Below are 22,169 nucleotides of genomic sequence, written 5' to 3'. Positions count from 1 at the left end.
CACCACATTAGAGAGTAATATATTTCATTTTCTTTTTTTTTTATATATATTTAATTCCTTTTTTTGAACGCACTGAATTATTAATTTCATTATAAATGTTTTGGTACGCACTGCATTCAATTTGAATAGACGGGGAATCAATTAATCAAACAAATGAAACACAATTCATAAAAAAAATTTAAAACAAATGGAGCACAATACATAGGGATATATACAAACTTAACTGTCTTTATCATATTGTACTCTCACATTATATTTAAATTGATAGACTATGAGGGAAGAAAAGAAAAAGAGGATTTGATTTCTTGTCTGGACGTTAAATAAATGGAAAAGAAAGGATAAGGAATGAAAACGAATGAATTGGTTATTTTATTCTAACCAGTTTAGTTTTTCATCCACCTTTTAAATCAAACTTTTTGATATTTTTGAAAAATACTGGAATTAATGTTTGATTGAAACATTTTGCATGAAGGATATATTTTGTAAACAAATTTAGGGCATTAATTGTTTTTTCTCTTTTGATTTTTTCTTCCTTTTTCATTAATAAACATCAAAACAACAATTACATAAAAATTATATATTTTTTCTTTATTTTCCTCTTTGGAATTATCATTTGTTTTCCATTTCCTTTGTTTAATCCAAATTGTTAGAGAAAAATATCAAAAAAAAAAAGAAATGATAACTTTCCTTCCATTAACTAATTTTTTTTTTAAAAAAAGTGGTAATTTAAATTGATTTCAAAATAAGTGATTCAAAAGTTTTGGGATATTAAAAGAAGCCCATTTTCTACAAACTATTCTTTAATATAAGGCAAGCTCGAATTGAGCACATTTTTTCCCTTTCTATTTAAATTCAAAACTAACAATCCTATCCAAAAAATAAAAACATACGTAAGAATCCAAAATAAATTCAAAAAGGGAGTGATTAAGAAAAATATTAGAAAAATAATCTTCACTGTTAAAGTATTTGCAAGAATAGCTACTATTTTCTCACTAAATGACCTCAACAATAACAATAATAAGCATAAGAATAATAATAATAATAATAACCTCACTATAAAAAATGCAGGTAAATATCACTGCTTAGGGTTCTGTAGGCAGCAGCCAGGTGTGACTTTTCATATCTAACAAATAATTGAAGCCGCTTGGACCATGAGCTCAAAATAGTAATAATAATAATTTTAAAAAATCACTGAAAAAAATGCAGGTACATATCACTGCTAGGGTTTTGTAGGCTGTAGCCGAGTGTGACTTCTCCGAGTGTGACTTCTCATATAAAACAAATAATTAAACCCGCTTGGGACCATGTGATACCTTTTAATCTCTCTTTTTATTTTTATTTTTTTTCCTTTTTTCCTTTTTTCTAATTTTATTTTTTAAAATGAAGATGAGAGATTGTATATAAAAGGAACGATACAATGATATAATTCTTTAATTATAATTAAGTACCTTAATTGTTTATGTAGAGTCATGGAACCAACACCTTCCCACCATCATAATTACATTTATGGGCCATCACATACACGGTTAATTAAAACAATAGGAAATCGTAAACCAATTATATTGGACCGGACTTTTTTTTAATAATACCCACAATTCAAAAGGCCCAATGTAGAATGGGCCTGAATCCTTTAAGCCTTTTAGTCCTTGGACTTAACAAGACCATCTGTTCCGGCAAGAAAACCATATTTATCCTTCCTAGTCAACTTCGTGCATTCAAACCCAAGAGTCTCAGCCAAAACCCCTTGAACATAATTTGCAACTTCAATGGCTGATTTACCTCCACTGCAAGTAAGCTCTCGTGGAAGCTGATTCAAGAAGGTGATCTCGAACGTCGGAAATGGATTCATGAGCATAAAATAGGGATCAAAAAGCTTAAACCCTTTCACAGAAGTTCCATAGAACAAACTTTGTTTAGTGTTGATAGCAACGGGGACTATTTTATCACTAAGCTCCGCAAAAAGAGCACTGAATCTCAAAAGAAATCTCTCTCTGCAAGTAGTTCCTTCGGGGCAAATGAGTAAATCTCCTTCTTCAAGCAAGCGTTTTATAATAGCTGCATCTTTTTCTCTTTCCCTCGAAAGCGAAACAGTCTTAATTGGCGAAGTCATTTGAGTGAATTTACTTGCACTATAAACAACAGAACTGACATTTCTTCCCAATGCAATTGCTGTTATAACTGCGTCTAAAACCGTACGGTGATTGCAGATATAGAGGACTCCTTTTCGTCGTCCTTTGGTTGGAGGTGGTGGAGGACTACCTTTGGCGATGATATTGATTCCGAGAAGCTTGCAAATGAACCATGACATTCGCTGAGGAAAAGGGATATTAAGAAAAACTCTGAGAATGGATAGGATAGCACCAATTGGAAACCATAAAAAAATCAAGAGGGAAAGGAACGGGGTTGGTCTTTGTACAAAACGGCCGTCGTGAAATATGACTCGGCTTAGAAGATTGTTTCTTGGTAGTGGCTTAGAATTTATTCTCGGGACCATATAGCCTTCCTGCAACAAATATAACGTTAACCAATAACAATAATAATAACAATCATTTTACTAGACGTTTGAACAATTCTCCCTAATATTCATCTGGCTTGGAAAAAAAAAACTTCATTTCATTTGCCCTCCTCAAATTTGATAGCTATATCATTTTAATAAAAATTGACTTGGGAAAAGTTTATTTTACCTCTACGTAAGTATTTAATTTTCACTTCAACCTATATTTATATAAATATAACAAAAAATAATAGCAAATCACATTATTTTTAATTAGTAATGCACGACGTTATATGGTGGTGATTTAAAAATTCATATAACCTGGAAAGTTGAACCATTAAAATAACAAATCAATTAAAAATCTTCGTATCATTTGCTATTTCATTTGATAAATAAATTTGATAAATAATTTAATATCTAAATTTATTATCACTTATTCATAATTAAGTTATGTTAATATTTTAACCAATAAAATAATAAAACAATTATACTTGATACACTTTTTGGTATCTCTAGCATTACTCTATATTAATAATAAACCAATAACGTAATAAAATATCACATTTTCATATCATTTTAGTAGATTTTTCGATTTCCATAGCATTATTTACTATAAAATCATATATATAGAAAAACCTCCCTGTTGTGATATCCTATATTAATATAACATCTATCTAGTCATAAAAATTTTAGTTCAAATTTGAGCCAGCCATAAATAAGAATAAATTTCATATTATAATAAATTATAATTTTTTTAAATCCCATCTTAAGAAATTTTGCCTCTACAGAATAATATATGTATATTGTAAATATATATATATATATATATAGTATATACCATTAAAAGTTTAAGATGATATAAAATATTTATGTAAAATTGTTTAAAAATTATTTTTTAAAGTTGTTATAACATCTATTTAACTTGTGGGTATGTAATAACAAACCAACATGCACTTTTTTGTTAAAACCAAATTATTTAAATACAAAATTAAACTATTTGCAGATTCTTTTCTACTAGATAAAATATAATAATTGATTGATTGGGGACTCCATATGTTATGTCCTTTTTTTCTTTTTCTTTTTTCGTTTAAATAAGCATATGTTGTGTTAGATAATAATTTTTTTTAATTATATCTCCACTAAATTATAACCTTTTCGTAGTTATAAGATTAATTTGGTCAAAGTTCTATACCTATAGATATGTTTTACTATAATAATAATTTAATATTTGATATATAAAGAGGTTAAAATCTTTTATCCCATCTTCATCTCTGTCTACCAATAATATGATGTTGCATCACTTAAAAACATTTAAAAAAAACAAAAAAAAAAAAATCTAAGCAAAAAATATATATAACTGTTTTTGGAATGAGGGTTAAATTCTATTGATGTGGAGGAAGAAAAAGGAGACAATAAAAAAATCTCCATCCATATAAGGGGGCTAAATAATAATTTTCAAAAGGAGCTAATTAACGTAATTCCATTAAAGTTATCCCTGTACTTAATGTTTTCTAAAATCAGAAAGTTGAAATGACAAACAAAAAAAGGCTACACCTTGCAAATTGACATGAAATCATGGTCGGTTTCTCCATCTCCAAGGCCTAAATCAGGCAAGGACATAGCTCCAAATTCATCAAGGACGGCTTCTTTTTTGTGTTCTCCAACAAGAACACCAGGTTTCTTAACAAACCCAGTTGCCCTCCTCCCTGATTTTGTCACTTCAAGTTCAGTTCCAAGAACCTTATCGGCCCCCAAGAAGTCTTTGGCAAAGGGCTCCACCATGATTCTTGGATTGGCAGTGATTATATATCGTTTCCCAAAAGAATTGAACAGTCTCCAAGTATCAGGATGAACATCCTCGGAATAAAACCTAGGCAGAACGGACCTTGATATGAGCTCGATGTCTTTAATCTTTAAACCAGCTAAAGAAATGAAGATAAAGGTTTTGATTGCTATGGATTCTGATATGACAAAGTTAGTAAAATATATAAATGGGACCGAAGCTAGAAGTACTAGTCCTCTGAAAATATTCCCTGCTTCAATAGCAACGAGCATGAAGTAGGGAAAAGCACTTGTTGACAAAAGAAGTGTCCCATCTAAGTCGGCAACCACCGTTTGGTCTAATCGGCCCTCGGTACTACATTTTGAGATTGGTTCGAAGTGCCAACGTGACCCCATGATCATGAAAATTAAGGAAAAGATTGGGGGGGGGGGGGGGGGGGGGGGGGGGGGAGAGAGAGAGAGAGAGAGAGAGAGAGAGAGAGAATTGGGAGGTAGGTTTTGAAGTAAGCTTCGATAGATCTTGTTATTAAGAGAGAGATCAAAGGGGATTTTAAAGGGAGGAATTGGATGGTGGCGTTCTATTTATTTTTGCTTAAACTAATATGATAATTAGATACGATAGCTTAACCAAAAAAAAAAACCAAAAAAAAAATTTAAAAAAAAATCACTTAATCATCACATTTGCAAATTCGAAAATTGTGGTTTAATCTTGACAAATCCTATAATTGTCTAAAAAAGTCCCATACTACCATGTTAGCTCCAACTTGATACTCATAATGCTACAGGATGGATTTATAGCAACAAAATAGGTTAAACCCTATTCCCCCACTAAGGTCCGGCAAGAAACTATACATGAAATAAAAGTATTCTTGATGTGACAGCTCTAGGTGAATTTTGCAACCGTGAGAATGTGGGATCGGATCAGTTTTAATTGATTAATTAATTAATGAAAAGACAAATAACCAATGGAATAGGACTTGTCGTTGCCTCAAACTCAACATGTGGCTTAAGTTGATGCACATATCTAAAATACAAATATATACCTTCGTCGATATGTGCAAGCATCCAAAATAAGCAGCTTATAGTTGCATTATGTATATTTTTGAGTTAATTTGAATCTAGTGGTTTGTCCAGAAAGAAATTTTTTTCCAGCAGCACTATTATACATTACCATTTGACTATTTTTTAATTTATGATGGCAAATACAATCATATATGTATATAAGTGCAAAAATTGTTATATTGGAGTCTAATTAATTAGAGTATTCACTACAAACCAAGGATTTATTTTTTTTTTATTTTTTTCTGCAATTTTTTTTTTCAAGAAGAATATGATTTTTAACACTTTCACATTATAGAAGAAATTGATTTCAAATTCATATCTATATATATATATATATATATCACTTGAGGCCAAATAAAAAATAAAATGAAATTTTGGTTATTTTGGGAGTTAATTAAAAAAAACAACTAAAGAAATTGAAAAGTACGAAAAACAACTTTTAACAGTGCAGGAATGTGTAATTAAAAAAATATATACATACAGCTTATTTTCTTTATAAATAATACAAAATTTACATAAGAATTCATATCATAAAATATTTTTTTATGAAATAGATATTTTTTATTACTAACTAATTGTATTAAATAATTGGACTCCTATTATATTAAGAGTAATTCTACTTACACTGCAAAAATATTTTTCATACAATCCCCAATAAATCATTTTACCAAAATATCCTTCAACTTTTTTTTTTCTTTTTCAATTTCTTTCCCCTCCACCAGTTATTGATGACAGATAACCACCAATAGAATGAGCACATCATGGCAAGTGGCTTAAGGCATTTGCCATTCCTCCATTGATAGTGATTTGTTGTTAATAAATCAAAAGTTTTATGTTTATAAAAAAATAAAAATCAGTCATCGAAAGCAAATCTAATGGATGGCTGAAAATCTAAAACTAGTCTTATACCGGTAAAAAATATTTGAGGAGGGGTGGTTTTGTACCACAGAAAAAATGAGAAAAAAAAAATTAAAAAAACCCTCAACAACAACCACAATAGCCACCGTTTCTGTTGATGAAGGATAATGACGGATGCTAGAAGAATATTAGTTGCTGCCCGTTGCTGAAAGAATAACCAAATAAGTAAGAGGGAGAAAAAAAAAAAAAAATCCAGGATTCCAAAATAATTAGAAAAGAAAAGGGTGTTTTTGATGATCAATTTTAAATGGAAATATGTAAACTTCATTTTATTTTACATTGTAAAAAGAATTTCTTTTTATATTAAAAATCTGGTTGAATAACTATTATATCGGTAAGATATAATAGATAAATACTATAATTATATTAAATAGTTATCATTATATAATGTACACGAATAAAAAAAAATACACAAATACGTTAGAGAAAGAATTATTAAATAAAAAAAAAGTTAGAAAAAGGATTAAAACAAAAAACAAATACGAAGAAAATGAAAAATTCAAAACTCAAAAATACACTTTGGTTTGAGAGAGAGAAGGAAGGAGTGGTAAAGTGGGGCACACGCATTTATGTCCAAGGTTAAAAAAGTAAATAGATAAATGTAAATAATGAAAATTTAAAAATAAAAAATCTGATTTGGGGGGGACAATCATCGACCATATTTTCAATAATAAATGCATTTTACAGACTTATGAGATATGTGTCCCCCGAGACCCTGATAATTAATAGTTAATTAATTTGCTTTTATTCATTTTCAAGCCTTACATATTTGTAGAATTAGACCAATCTAATCAAACATTAATAGTTTTCCAAATTTACTTGCAACATAAACAATTTTTTTCAGAGAATGATATGTCGATAGTTTGAATTTTTCATATTAGATATCAGAAAAAAATTATACTTAACTACCCAAATGCCGAAACCATATATTATTATATAGCAGAGGAGACATTTCCTTCAGTCGCTTTCCTTCGTAATTGAGAAGAAATTGAATGGCCAATTTCAGTATTTGCGAAATGAAAGAACTTTGAAACACAACGTCAATGTAGCCAAATTTATCTTCTTTAAATTCTATAAATTATGTTTTAAGCCACATTGTTGACTTTTGAGGCTATGATATATAGCTACTATTTACCGAAAATAAGAGGCTATGGTGGCTAGTCCCTAAACGAATTGATTATTTCTCATTTTCAGAATTAATTGAAGTTTTCTAACTTGAAATTGTATATGGACTATGGTTGGTATTCGTTTGAAAAATCCACATATATCTCTATTATGCTATGTTGGGATCTACGGGAAGATTAATTTTTTTTTCCTTTTTTGTTATATATATTACACACTGTTTTATTATTTTATTTTTATTTTTATTTTTTTGGTGGGCAACATCGCCTAATTTAAGTTAGACAATATATTTATCCATCTGATAAGATGGAATTGATGGGATCGAAAAGAAAATTTGAATAATGATGTAATATATGTCTCACCTAACTTATTTAGGCAACAATTAATTATAGAGCAGTTATATCAATTATATATATATATAAATTTGTTAAAATGAGTGTCTATTTCTAATATAATATTTTGTTTAATATTTTTGCCCACAACATATTACTTGATATGAGATGTTCACGTTATAGTAAGAGACAATCTATTATAATAAATCTATATATGACATATATATATATATATATATATATATATATATATATATATATATATATATATATATATATATATATATATATATATATATATATATGTTTGAAAGCCGTTGACAAAAGTTATAGCTTAAAAATGTTTTTATACATGAAGCATCTCAAATTATATTTTGTGTATATATATATATATATATAACTTTTTATTATTTTAGTAGCTAGAGCAAAATTTATATGTGGACGGCATGTAAAGGAATAGAATAGGTGTCCTGAATTCATTTTCCTTGGTACGTTCGAAGAATAGCTCAAATTACTCAAAACAGTTTCTTCGTAATTCCCTTATTTGAAAAAAAATGTTACACATGTCTATTTATAAAATAAATAAATAAAAAAACACGTTGCAAGTCAATAATATTTATTTTTCAAAATAAAAATAACATGGATAAATGACCATATTATCATTATTTAATTTAGAATTCTAATTAACTTTTTTCTGTAGATTTCTTGGAAAAAAAAATGTTTCAAAATTTAAATATGGGAGGATACACTTGTTGTCCTAACTTAGTTTTATTGGTTTAAATTTTTGTTTTTATTTTTATTTTTTATCAAATATTAGTTCAGTTGATAAATAACTTACATCTATAGAATCTTTGTAATTTGTACGTGGAAAATTAATAAAATTATCATTTAAAAGGGAAAAGAGAAAGGAAAGAAAAGAAAAGAAAAAAAAAAAAAAACTTAACTTAATTACACCAAACTTGCCATAGATGGACATTAGTGCTCGATATAAATTAAAATCATCTTCATGGGCAATTCAAATGCTATGAGAAATGGCCCATTTAAAAACCAATAGTCCAAACTTCATTCGACTAGACATTTTTCTCACCCAGATTTCAAACGGCCCAATTTAAAATGGGGCTAGGTTCTTTGAGGTCTTTTTTCCTCTTTGGACTTAACCCGACAATCTGTTCGAGAGAAACCATATTTTGTCCATCAATGGCTGATTTCCCACCACTGCGATCTGGAACGTCGGAAACGGATCCATGAACACAAAATAGGTATCAAAAAGCTTAAACCCTCTCACTGAAGTTCCATAGAACATACATTGTTTAGTGTGAGTAGCAATCGGGACTATTCTATCACTAAGTTTAGCGAACAAATAAATAAATATATAAATCATTGAATTTTAAAAGAAATCTCTCTCTGCAAGAGTAGTTCCTCTAGGGAAAATCAACAGCTCTCCTTGGAGGCGTTTCATCTTTGTCTCTATGAAACAGTCTTAATTGAAGAAATCATTAAAAAAAAAAAAAGTTCACTTTCACTGTAATCAACACAGCTGAATTTTCTTGCATTACAAGAAACCATTTGATAGAATTTACAAACCAGCTAGCTATAAAACGTAGGAATGACAGTACAAAAATTATAAAAATTTTGGGCTATATATTAAATTTGTAGAACAGTAGTGGGTAGTAGCCAGGGCTAATTATGACTTTGTTAATATTACCTGATGTGAATGGAGTCAAATATTAGTATCAATGCATATGTTCCATGATCAGGATGTCAAATATTATAAAAAAGTTTCACTATATATATATATATATATTTTGAAAAGAAAATTCTTTAATTCCTTGTTTTTTTAATACATCGAATTAGATTATTTTTTTTTTTTTTTTTTTGGTTATAAATGTTGTGGTACACTACTGCATTCAATTTCCATTGACTGTGAATTTATTAACAAAACAAATGGAGTACATAGGGGATATATACATATTTGAATGGCCTAATTAATCATATGATCTGACTGAAATGACACAAGGCAGCATATAAAGGCGATAGAGTGTGAAATATGAGAAAGATAACCATATAAATGGGAACTAATTATAAAGGCAGCTAGCAAAGGGAACAAAGTTCATAAGCTTGCGAAATATGCTTTGAATATGCCTAACCAAACTACTCGATTAGATGAAAGCCTTGTGTATGGTTTTCTGTTTTAATTTCAAAAGATGTACCAATTTCTTTTATTGAATAAAACCAGACATCTTTTCATTTAAGTACAAAAAATGCATATGGTTTTTCGGAAACTTAGTATAAGTAAAACATCTTTCACTGTACATCTCTAAAAGAACAATCATTCTTTACTCAACTAATGATTTTAAATTTGAATTTTCATGTTCTAAATATTGAGAAAAAATAATATTAAATGAATAAACAATTTTCATATTTTCAATATTGAGGAAAAACCTGCAGTACACATCACTACTTGGGGTTCTGTACTAGCCAGTAGCCGAGTGTGACTCCTTATATATAACAACCAATTGAAGCCGCTTGTTTGGGACCAAGAACTCGCTTAATGAGGGCTTTTAATCTCTCTTTTTCTATATTTTTTTTCAATATATATTTTGAAGAAGGTAGATTGGATACAAGGAATTGAATTATTGAAGTGGTTTTGCCACTTTTCTATTTGGAGGGATTATAAGTATTTGGAAACTTCGAATTAATCTTTTAATAAAAAAAATATATAGGTTAAGCTTGTTAAGAAACGTGATAGAGTAGTCCGGTAATTGACCTTTGTTGTAATTCTAAAAGCGAATTGAATGAACCATTCACTACAATTAGAATGATGAGGACTATATGGTACGCCCCTCTTCTTCTTCTTTTTTTTATTTTTTATTATTTTTTATTTTTTTAAATAATAATAATAATAATAAAAGAAGAAGAAGAAGAAGAAGATAATCACTTAATTGCATAATTGTTATTTGCTTCTATGATCAAGTTTGTCAGGAATTAAGGTGGACAAGTGGAGGGAGGCTTTGATCCAAGCAGTGAATGTCTCTGGATGGGTTGTGAAAAACAGATATGTATGTTCCTAAATTTCTTTATTAATGAGTTGAAAACAGAGGAGGTTTGATGAAATGAATGGGGCATCTTGTGTTATTTTTTATTTTATTTATTTATTTTTTTCCTTCTCTTGAGTATTACTTTTTACACTTCTATTTTATCTTTACACAATCCCATACATTATGAGTTGTCAAAAATAGCCAAATCATTTTTTTAAAAAAAAAAGAAGAACAAACCCTGATACTTCCTACTTACAAACCCTGATATTTCCTACTTCCTGCTCCTGCGAATCAGAAATATCAAGTTGCCGTGCTTGGACTAATCTGTCATGATAAAAAAAAATAAAATAAATATCTAAGCTAGCTGGTTAGACAATATATTTACTCTTCAATTTCCACTAGAGTTTGCTCTCCAGAGCAGTTTCCATGCTCGAATTTCTAGACCAACCACCAAAATATTATTGTTTTTGATTTCCTTCCCTTTTTTGTATTAGGTCTGAACGAAGAACATCGCCGAAAAAGGTTTCCAAACCGTCAATTTTGGGTACATAATGGTTTGCTACCACCAGAAACCATCCAAGTTGTACCTCAATTTCTATCTAACCACCATGTCTTTTTCACTTTTTACTTATTGGAAACTTCGTTGAAATTTGCAAATTCAACGAATATTTGATGTAACAGCGCAATTTTGAAGTGGGATACATAATCATCCAGGTTGAGAAGATCAACGGACACAAAAGCACCAATTTCACAATTGGACACTAAAAAATGGAAAATCAACGTTTTGATATTTGTGGTATTTTTAAAAAATGGGACTGTATAGGGTGTTTTTTTTAGGGCAAGTAGAATTACCCTTTTTCTTTTTCATTTTTTTTTTCGAAGGGTTTTTCTTTTGGCCTTGCGCATTTACCAATTTACCATCTTGTGTAACATCTTTAGGAGTGTAATTTGTAACAGCACGTGACAAAGTTTTCAATCTATTGATGTGATGTAACGGGGCCCTGTAAACAGTGGATTCAATAAACGAATAAATTGCTAGAATAACTTTGACATCGGATAACCTGCAACTTGGGCATTTAATGTGATCTAAATCAAAGATAATGAGTGTCACGGGATAAGTTAGCCGTATAGCATATTGTAATGTTTTGATTAAGATTTCAAGCAGTTGGAAGCAAATTTATATAATTTTCGGGAATCTCATTTTCTGAAGCTAACCGATACAGTTACCTCGAGTTTCTAATTAAACTAATCTAGAGGAAATTAGGTACATCTTTTTTTTCTAGATCGGAAACAGATAAACTTTGTCTTAAATTAAACGGTAAAACCATTATCAATCTTCCTTTGTTCTATGTGAATTTTCCAATTCAGATGTGTGCTAGTATTTTCCCAAGTTCTATATGCTTCGATGAAAGTTTTTGCATCTAGCTGCAAATTTCTTTTTATTTTTGTCTTTTTATTTATTTATTTATTTTTTTTTTGTGAAGCATTGCATATATTATGTTAAATTTTTAGGGCTTTTGGTAAAAAAAAAAAAGAAAAAAAGAAAAAAAAGAAAAAAAAAAGGAAAATAGATTGGTTTTCTCAATATACTATATTATTTATATATATTAAATTTATTTTTGCTGAAAAGGATGTTATATTAACCAAAACAAAGACAAAAATACAGCAAAAGCGATTAAGTTAGGTAGTAGCAGCCAGGTTGCTATTCTGACGAACAACCTCATCAAAAGAATTTTAGAAAAACAAAAGAGAGGGCCGGCCTAACTTGTTGCAATTCCTTGGGACCCATGCAAATGAGATGGAGTGAAAAGCAGACCTAAGGTCTAAGATTTTGGTGATAACCCCAGCGATAGACCAATGACGAGAGGCGCTTGGGGGGGGGGGAGGGGGGGTCATTAAGACTTTGGATGAGAGTTTTAGCGTCACTCTCACAGTAAACATTACAGAACCCATTGTCGATGGCTAATTGGATTGCTGTGAGGATTGCTACTGTAACATCCCATATCGAAATATATCGAAATTTATAAAATTTGACCAAGGTTGACTGAGTTTGACCCTCGTTGACCGAGAAAGGGTCAAATATTGATTTTTTGCTCCTGATGGAATTTCACATTGACCGAGGTACCGTTAAAAAGTACACATTGTTACAAGTCCATAGACTAGTAGCACGCTGAAAACAGAATTACGGTTTGAAAGTTATAAGTAAAACAAGTTGAGATCCAAATTGTCCAAGGGGTGTCGAAGTTGACTTTTTGTTCATGCAAAGTTGAGCTTTGACTCATGTATGGTTATGAAGTACTCATCGATACAAGTTTATAGACTAGACACAGGTCATTATACGATAATGTTTGATTCCTTGGTTTTTCTGAAAGTAAGAGTCAAGGAAAGTAACATTGTAGTGAGGGACTCATTGGAGGCGGCACGTCCGATTTGGACATATGGTTTGAAAGTTGCAAAACTGTGAAGTTTTTTCGAGACAACATTTACTATTTATGGATCTGTATGTGTGTGAACAGTGGTGTCACGTGTAAAAAAAAAAGACCCACCCGTGAGTGCACAATGGCACCCACGGGCATTTTGACTGGCTGAGAAGGGGAGGGAGGAGAGAGAAGGAGAAGGAGGAGAGAGAGAGAGAGAAAGAGAGAGAGAGAGAGAGAGCTAGAGAGAGAAACCCAACCGGCCAACCGCCTTTCACCCATTTCCGGCCACCAGAATAGTACACGCGCCACCCTAGCTTGAAGCCCACCTGAAAACCGGCCGGCCAGCCAAAAATCACGGCCAACCGACCACCAACGAGCCCAGATCGAGATTGTTTCCAGTGAGGGTGCCGATTACTTCAAACCCAGATTTCTCCCTATTCTGACCTCCGTTTACCTCACTGTCAGTTCCGTTGAGTCACCCATTCCCCGATCTACCTTCCCACCAAAAATCACGGCCAATGGCCACCGGACGCGCCGTCGGCGGTGGCGGATTCCGGTGACCAAGGTGGCTCATCGAAAAATCAACTTTCCGGCGAGTTTCCATTTGCACCGCCCATCCTTTCCCACTAATTCTGACCCCCTTGAACCCAAATCCGGTGTCCACTTTCCTCAATTTGGGACGGATTGAGAGAATCGAGGACTTAAAATTCGAAAGCTTTCCGGCGAGATTCCGACCACCACGGATCCGATCTCCGGGAAGTAAGACCAAATTCGTAATCTTCGTTTCACAAGCTTTGATTCGGTATATTACTTGTAAATTTTGGTTAACATTTGTGTTAAACCCCTCGGGTACCAGATATTATTTATCCGAATAAAATATTAATTTATTTGACATTGTGTAATATTGTTGTTTTAGGAGCACGTATGCATCGTGGAATTGATCCCATGGAGGATCTTGAGTTAATTGTGTGCTCGAGGTGAGTGACCCACCTTCAAAATTATTTTGGAATGTTAAAATATATATATTTTGTGTTAATTGGTTATTTGAAAAATATGTTTGATGTGTTGAATATTTAGTAAATTTATATTTGGAATTTTGATGCCAAAATTGAATGGAATTAAATATTTGTGCATTATAAAATATTTTGGTTCTAAGGAATTTGAGATTTTGGTAAATTTTATCAAATTTCATTGTTGGAATATTTCATAATTAAATATTTGATAAATATGTTTTATGTATTTGATATTAAGAGAATTTTCATATAAATTGTATTGCCAATTTATAATGTTTTTAATATATGTTTTGGTGCCAAAAGAATATATTTGGGAATTTAAAGAAATTGTGGTTTTGATTTATTTAATTATTGCTATGGTTATTATTCAATTATTGTGCACAATTATATGAATTAATTATATATGAAATTTATATGGTTTTCATATTACTGATTTAAATTGATTTTTGAGAATTTGAGAAAAATATGGATTTAAATTATTATGTTTTAAAAATATTTATGCATTGAAATATTAATGGCTTGACCTTATGCCATTGAAAAATTTGTATATTCAAATTGATGGATTTGAACTTGATGGATTTTAAAGTGATGGATTTATGATGAGGATTAAAGAAAAATGTAGGAATGTGAGTTTGAAAAATGGTATAATTCCCACGGTGAATTTTTGGAAAAAATTGCGTATTTTAATAATAAATTTAGTTATTTGTTTATACGCACTCATACAGTACTGGTGTTCTGTACTGTATATGTGGATGAGCGTGCAAGTTATAATGTCTTCCGTGAGTTGCCATTGGACCAAGGGTAGGCAAGTTTGATATTGGCCATAAGCCGTCTCTCTCCATGGCTGGGATGACGGTTTAAGCAGCTGTGCTGTCAGGACGCCGAAGCGACCGTATACAAGTTTCTCCCTTTAACCTCCCGCCAGATGGTGCTCGAGATGTTAGGTATCGTAGGGTATCACTGGTATATAGTGTGGTGCATCAAGTATTATTTTTCAGATATAAATTTCAAATCTTAAAGTTTTAAAGCAGCATTTAAATTAAATGTATTTAATTTGTTTTATCACCTATTTCCAATTAGTATTTTCTAAAATGTATTTATTCATATTTTATGTCACTTATTATAAATTAATATTTTTAAAATGCATCTTGCCATGAAAATATTATGTAGATTGGTTGAATATTTCAAAATGAATATTATAATATTTCACCACTTATTTTACAGGATTGTTTGTAATTATTTAAATTATATTTTTGATACTGTTTATTTTGATTTATTAAATCAAATTTTATGAATTATATATTGAATTTTTCCTTTTTGTTATATTTCTTTCATGCATGCATTCTAAATTTATTTTATTATATTTCATTACATTTAATTCGTATTTGGATTATTTAATTATTTATTAGATTAATTATTCATTGATTTTTGGGGCATAAAAGATTGGATTTTGCGAAAATGTTTTAAAAGGGGAACCTTTCCAACGGAGTGAATGGTGAGGGTTTTGAGAGAAAATATTATTTTCAATTAGTTATTGTTTATTTACTTATTTATTCTTAATTAATCAAATCTACTATAATTATAGTTACTATTATAATTGTATAGTAGATAAGGTCACTCACTGAGATGATTAGCATTTCATATTTCTAAATTCCATTCCCCTAGATACAAGGATTGGGAGAGGTTGATCATCCGGGGCGAGCCGACGTCTCAGTTCATTGCCGAAAGTCCAAGAAGCATTTCTTCCCTTTTTCCTCTCCATATTGTATTACTTCTTTATCTGTCATTGTATTAAAGTCATATTTATTTGTGTAACGCTTTGTATACTGATTGGACACATATTTATTGAATTATATGTTGATTCCCTATTGTTATTTTGGAGTGCTGCAAATTTATGGAATTAAATTGTAGTAATGTGGAAGGAATAAGATGGTGTATATAAAAGTGTGTTTTAAGTGTAGGAAATTTGTGGTAAGTCCAACCCTTTGGAGAGGTTCTGCCGGATTTTCCCTTGGAAGGTCCGGTAGGGTTTCCCTGGGATCAGGGCTTGTCTAGGGTTCCGGTGAAAAATTTTGGACGAGTCCTGACAGCTACTGCTTCAGTTACTTCAGGAAGGTCAATTGAAAGCTTAAGAGACTCAGCTTTGATGACTTTGCCCTCGTGGTTCCTCATCACCACTCTAATGCCTGCCTTACCATTCTTAACTGAAGTGTCATAGTTTATTTTAATAAAGCCGGGTGGAGGCCTTCTCCAAGAGGTCGAGAAGTTTACCCATGGAACAGGACTATGTCTAGCGGTGGGATTAGATGCCATAATCCGCTTGTACTCTTCAAACCTGGTGTACAAAAGTTGAACTTCCTCTTCAAGCGAGAGTCTTCTTCCTTCACAAATAATGCTATTTCAAATCTTCCAGAGGGAGTCGACAAGAAGGGCAAAGAACAGGAGAAAAAAGCTGCTATCATCAGGGTGAACAGGCAGCACACCAGCCGGACTAAGAAGGGGAGTAAGATAGGCCTCCAGATTGTCAAAGTGATAGGTATCCCAGCTAATATTCCAGGGTGAGGCCAACCAGAAAGCCTTAGCAGCTACACAAGAGAAGAATAGGTGGACTTCATCTTCGACGCACTAGCAGCTGTGAGGACACTTGAGGTTGTCAGCCCCCCAGTTGAGAAGTGAAGGTTGGAGTGAGTTGGGAGGCCCTTAGAAGCTAACTTCCACAATAAAAATTTTAATCGGTCGTGCAAGCAATTGGTCCATAGCTTATGCCACCAACTCGAGGTGTCCTCAGTAGCTGGGGTAATAAACTTATACGCCGATTTGACTTGGAATTACCAGAATGCGTCCCAATCCAGACTAACTTGTCATCCACGGAATGATCTATCCAAAAAATTTTTAGGATATTCGCCGTAGTTTCTCTATTAAACTGTTACAACTGTTGATTGCAAGTTCCATTAGGCAAGACCAGTGAGTTGACCATTCCATGTTGGATACTCGGCAAATCTGGGTTAGGCAGAGGCTTGAAAGAAGGGTTATTGGGGATCCAGGGATCCTCCCAGAAATTGATACTACTTCCATGTCCAACTCTATAACAAATGCCCTTGGCTAGAACTGGACGTATGCTGAGAAGGCCTTTCCATTGCCAGGAATCTGAAGATTTACCCATTGCCTTCATAAAATTACTGGAAGGAAAATACTTAGCTTTTAAAACATGCACCCAGACCAGGTTCTCATTAGTTTCTAGAAGCCAACCAAGTTTACATAGTACAGTGACATTGACATCTTCCAATCTGCGAACATCCAGGCTTCCCTGATGTTTAGGTCTGCACACTCTAAACTAGGACATCGATGTATGGCCACCCTGACTTCATGGTTGCCCTTCCAGAGGAAATTTCTAGCTAGTTTATCAATCTCTCTAAACCAAAGTTTAGGAAGCTTGCAGGAGGATATAGTGTAGATGGGGATGCTAGTGATTACAGACTTTACTAAAACCAGTCTTCTTGGCTGAGAGAGTAGGTTAGCTTTCCAGCTATGTAGTCGCGACTCCACCCGGTGTCGTAAATCTTCTAAATCCTTGGTCCTTTTGTAGCTAGCAAATAAAGGGTTGCCCAAATATTTCAAGTCACCAAAAAGTTCTTTAATGTTGAGGATACCTTTGAGGGTCGCCTTTAGATTCCCATTGACATTGTGGGAGAATAAACAGCCCGATTTTGGGATGTTCACCTGCTGTCCCATCCACCTGCAGAACCTTGCCATGCAATTGGCAATTTCTCTAACTTCATTGCTCTTGGCTCTACAAAAAACCACTAAGTCATCAGCAAAGAAGATGTATGAGATGGGTGGACCTGATTGACCAAGTTTCACTTTCCAGCTTGTGAAACATTCTAGATAGGAGTTCTGTAAAAATAATAAAAAGATAGGGAGAGATCGGATCACCCTGCCTAAGTCCACGTTCCCACTTTACCGAGCCATAAATGCTGCCGTTGAGGTGAATGGAGGCACAGTCGATCTCATAGCACTGATTGAGAAGAGTGATAGCGCTGGCTGAGAAACCAAGATGAACAAGGATCTCGTTAAGAACTCCCCAGTTGACCTGATCATAAGCTTTATGGAGATCAAACTTAATCCCAATGTAACCATTTACCCCTTTCTTGCACCTTAAGTAATGAACTACTTCATTGACTAATAAGGAGTTCTCTCCAATCCATCGCCTCGGTGTAAATGCCGCTTGGTTGGGGGAGATAAGCTTTGGTCGAAGTGGTCGAATCCGAGAAGCTAGGAGTTTAGCAAAGATTTTGTAAATGGTATTACAGAGGCTGATAGGCCGAAGATGATTGAAGATGAACCCTACCTTGGTTTTGGGAATAAGCACCACTGTAGTTCTGTTTAAAGTTACCGGGCCTTGACTAGAGAGAAAGATATCTTGAATTATCTTCACCACGTCTCCCCTGACAATATTCCAATAGCATTGGAAAAAAAGACCAAGCATCCCGTCGAGGCCCGGGCCTTTATGGGGGTTCATGCTTTTGATAATCTTCATTATCTCGAGTTTAGTGGGGAGGGTCGAAATAGAATAGTTTTCGGACATGGTGACAACAGGTTGGAAAAAGTCTGCCAGCAGAGGAAGGCTTGCTACCCCTTCATCTTTGTAAAGATCGGTGAATTTGGTTATTAGGAAATTACCAATATCTTGCTGATTAAACAACCACCCCCCCGAATCATCTTGCATCGCCACTATGAAGATTTTCCTCTGGTTGGCCAAGTTTGACACATGAAAGAATTTTGAGTTCCTATCTCCAGCTTGTAACCAAATTTCTCTCGACTTCTGTCGCCAGGTGAGCTCCAACCGATAGAGCCATTCATTTAATTCAACCGGTAGCTTTATTTTAGCTTGATAAAAACCAAAGCTTTCTCTGTTCCATTTCTTCAAGGCTTGCACAGTGGCTTGGCATTTTGTGGTTAGAGAGACCCTTCTTGTATTTCTATCAGCTACTGTCCAGGTAAGAGAGATGACCTCTTCACAACCCAGGTCCCTGGTCCAAGCGTCTAAGAATCTGAATGGCCTTAGGGTGGAATGGTGGTCTAAGCAGGAGAGCAACAATATGGGGGAGTGGTCGGAACCATTGGCACTGAGATGAAGGGCCCCAGCTTGCGCAAAAAGGATACACCATTCGGCACTAACCATCACCCTATCGAGTCTTTCACGGATGTTCGCTAAGCCTCCTCGTCGATTGCACCAAGTGAAAGGATGACCAGTGAAACCCAAGTCTAACGCCCCCACCTCCTGCATGAAGGTTCTCAGGAAGAAGTTTGACTTCCAAGTAACTCTTTTACCTCCTCGCTTCTCGTCTTGGGTTGCAATGTCATTGAAATCACCTATATAGGCCTAGGCATTATGATTGGAGAGAATGCAGTCCTTCAAAGTCTTCCAAAACCCACCTCTCAGCGATCCTTTCGTCGGACAGTAGCAGCACCAGAGGTTCCATAGTTGGCCCTGAATGGTTTTGACCTGAACTCCTATACACCACTTAGAACTATAAATAATATCCCAACAACAGTCATCCTGCCATAATAAAGCTAAACCTCCACTCCCATTAGGGCCTTCCACAATATGGCTATTTGAAAATTTTAGGGAACGAGAGATTTTCTCCATTTGTTTAGAATTAACCTTCGTCTCTATGAGAAACAGTCCCTGAGGGGAAGACTTTCGTATTAAGCCTTGCAGACTCCGAACTGCAGAAGGTCTTCCCAAGCCTCCGTAGTTCCAAGATAATAGCTTCATTTTTGAGAAGGGGGGGGGGGGGGGGGGCATGGTAAGGCCATGGGTGTAGCATCACTTGGGTCAGAAAGGGGTTGGCTCGTCTCCGAGCTCTATTTAGTAGTGGACATGCTAATCTTCAGACTCGTTAGACTAACCATCGAAGAAGCTATCCGTAGAGGTTGAGTCTCATTGGTTATGCTTTCTAGAGCTCGGGATGTTTCAAAGTGGCTTACTAAACGCTCAGTCTCATCTCTCGTGGTCCATTCAATTCCTCTCACGCACGCTCAATTTTCAGGGGTCTCTTGGGCTTGGGTTGAATTCAAGGAAGAGGAAATCAAGCCCTCGATTGGCATTGCTAGGGAGGGGTTGGGCTTCTGTGGCTCTTTATGGACAGCTTCATTGGGCCGCAGTTTGGGCCATTTGGAGGTGCCTTGTGGCCCAGTTTGTCTAGCTTTTCACTTGAGGCCCACGAGTCTCTTCTCCTTAGTAACAGTCGCTTGGGTTGTCCCAAATCGAAAAGGAGCTACATTCGTGTCAGATGGACTCTGCTCCTCTCTTCTCGTGCGATCTAGATGCTCTCCGAGATCTGCTATCTCTCCCTTTGAGGTTCCAACGTTTCTTTCAATAGCTTTTACATCTAAAGCCTCTGAAACAGGAATGGCGTGTGCCTGTTGTGATAAGTTAGGGTTTGAAGGAAGTTTGCTATCTGGATCTGACAGCTCTGACTCAGCCTCCATTAGAACCCTAGCCCTAGGGAACTGATAAGAGCCATCCTTATGATTCGCACTAACCGTTGCTTTCCCTGCCGCGCGTGAAACCCCATGAGACTCCTCTGCTTTAGGCGCCGAAGATGTGATGGATTTGATCGTGGCTAACCTCCTAGAGGGTTGGTCATCATCCCGAGTTCTTTTGCAAGGCAGGTGGTGGTCATCCGTCTCTCTTCCAATACTAGGTCATCCTCTGAGAAACTGTCAAAATAATCATGTCGTGGGTTTTCTATTCTACGCAGATAGCGGCCCTCACTAACCACGATGGATGATCTTGCGTACCAGTGTCAACTCGGACTTCCTTTTGGCCTTAGCATGATTGGCTATGAGTTCGAGGAGAGGAAAGCCTTCTGGGTCATTTTCTGTAGCCCCCACAGTTTCCATTCTCCCTATATGGGAACCCACCAGAAGAGGAGGCACTCGAGAGCTTAAGGACGCAAACAAAGCGAATGCTATGTGGTCGTCCTTGTTGGAAAGGTCTACAAGTGGAACAAATAACCTAAGGTTAGAAGCACTCTCACATGGCTTTGCCATGATGAGCTAGCATGGAGAATATATATATATTAAATTTAAATTCTTAAGTTCATGGCTCTCCTTATAAAGGGTAGAACGCCTAACATTATGCATTCGCTTTTAAAACATAATTGGCAATGGACATACACTATTATATACTTAATATAAATCATCATAAAGATCAATTTAAATGCTACTAGAAAGTGTTTTCTACACCTGTAATGGTGGGAGAATTCTTGACTTGGCTTGATAACACCTATAATGCTTCCTCTCCCCCTAAAGATTTCTGGAAGCCTCCCTCAGAAGGATGGTGGAAGATCAACACTGATGTTGCTTTCTCCAATGGTCAAGCCGGCCTTGCTTTTGTTGTCAGAAATTGGAAAGGAGATTTGTTATTCCTTGTCTCTAAGCGCATATATTGCGAGTCCCCTCTGGAAGCAGAGGCTAAAGTTGTTCTGTGGGCAGCTAATGAAGCATTTGAAAGGAACTGGATTAGTTTGGAATGGTCTTCAGATTCATCTTTAGTTGTCGAGAACATTACAAGTCTAGTGGACCCTTCAGAGTGGCATACCAGATATGACTTTATTTCTTTATGTTCTTTGTTTTCAATTGGAAGATTTGCTGGAACGCTAGGGAAACCAATGGTTTGGCAAATCAAGTGGCCAAGAAAGCTATGTATGAAGAGTAATGTTTTGATCTTGATAGTTTCTGTTTTGAATCCCTGCCAAGGGATATTTTAGATGTCCTTGTTGCTGACTGGCTTGGTTCCAGTTTAAGTTTGTAAGTCTTCCTCCTTTTTGAGGCTTTTGTGTTTTTCTTTCTCTAGAATGATATTGCTGTTTATAAAAAAAAAGAAAAAAAAAAAGAAAGCATTTTCTACACATATTAAAAACAATAAAGAATCATAGAGCCCATTTCAAACAGCCTAATTATTTTGGATCAGGCCTATT

General features: G+C 34.2%; 1 protein-coding gene across 1 annotated transcript; it reads right to left on the bottom strand.

Annotated features, from left to right (window-relative positions):
* Nucleotides 1-1,418: 1,418 nt before the first annotated feature.
* Nucleotides 1,419-4,885, bottom strand: LOC112493344 (glycerol-3-phosphate 2-O-acyltransferase 6). Its single transcript, XM_048463426.2, has 2 exons — nucleotides 4,049-4,885; nucleotides 1,419-2,503 (listed from the first exon to the last, which is right to left on the bottom strand). The coding sequence occupies exons 1-2, from the start codon at nucleotides 4,676-4,678 to the stop codon at nucleotides 1,640-1,642; spliced, it is 1,494 nt and encodes a 497-aa protein (XP_048319383.2). The 5' UTR covers nucleotides 4,679-4,885; the 3' UTR covers nucleotides 1,419-1,639.
* Nucleotides 4,886-22,169: the final 17,284 nt, after the last annotated feature.

Source organism: Ziziphus jujuba, chromosome 6 (assembly GCF_031755915.1).
Source record: "Ziziphus jujuba cultivar Dongzao chromosome 6, ASM3175591v1".
NCBI lineage: Eukaryota > Viridiplantae > Streptophyta > Magnoliopsida > Rosales > Rhamnaceae > Ziziphus > Ziziphus jujuba.
This window is presented reverse-complemented; position numbering and strand designations above follow the sequence as displayed.

Excerpts from the sequence above, each read along its gene's own strand:
- LOC112493344 (XM_048463426.2), bottom strand. The coding sequence starts at position 4,678 with ATGATCATGGGGTCACGTTGGCACTTCGAACCAATCTCAAAATGTAGT. Across the intron at positions 2,504-4,048 it reads ATTTCATGTCAATTTGCAAG|GAAGGCTATATGGTCCCGAG; the intron begins GTGTAGCCTTTT and ends TATTTGTTGCAG.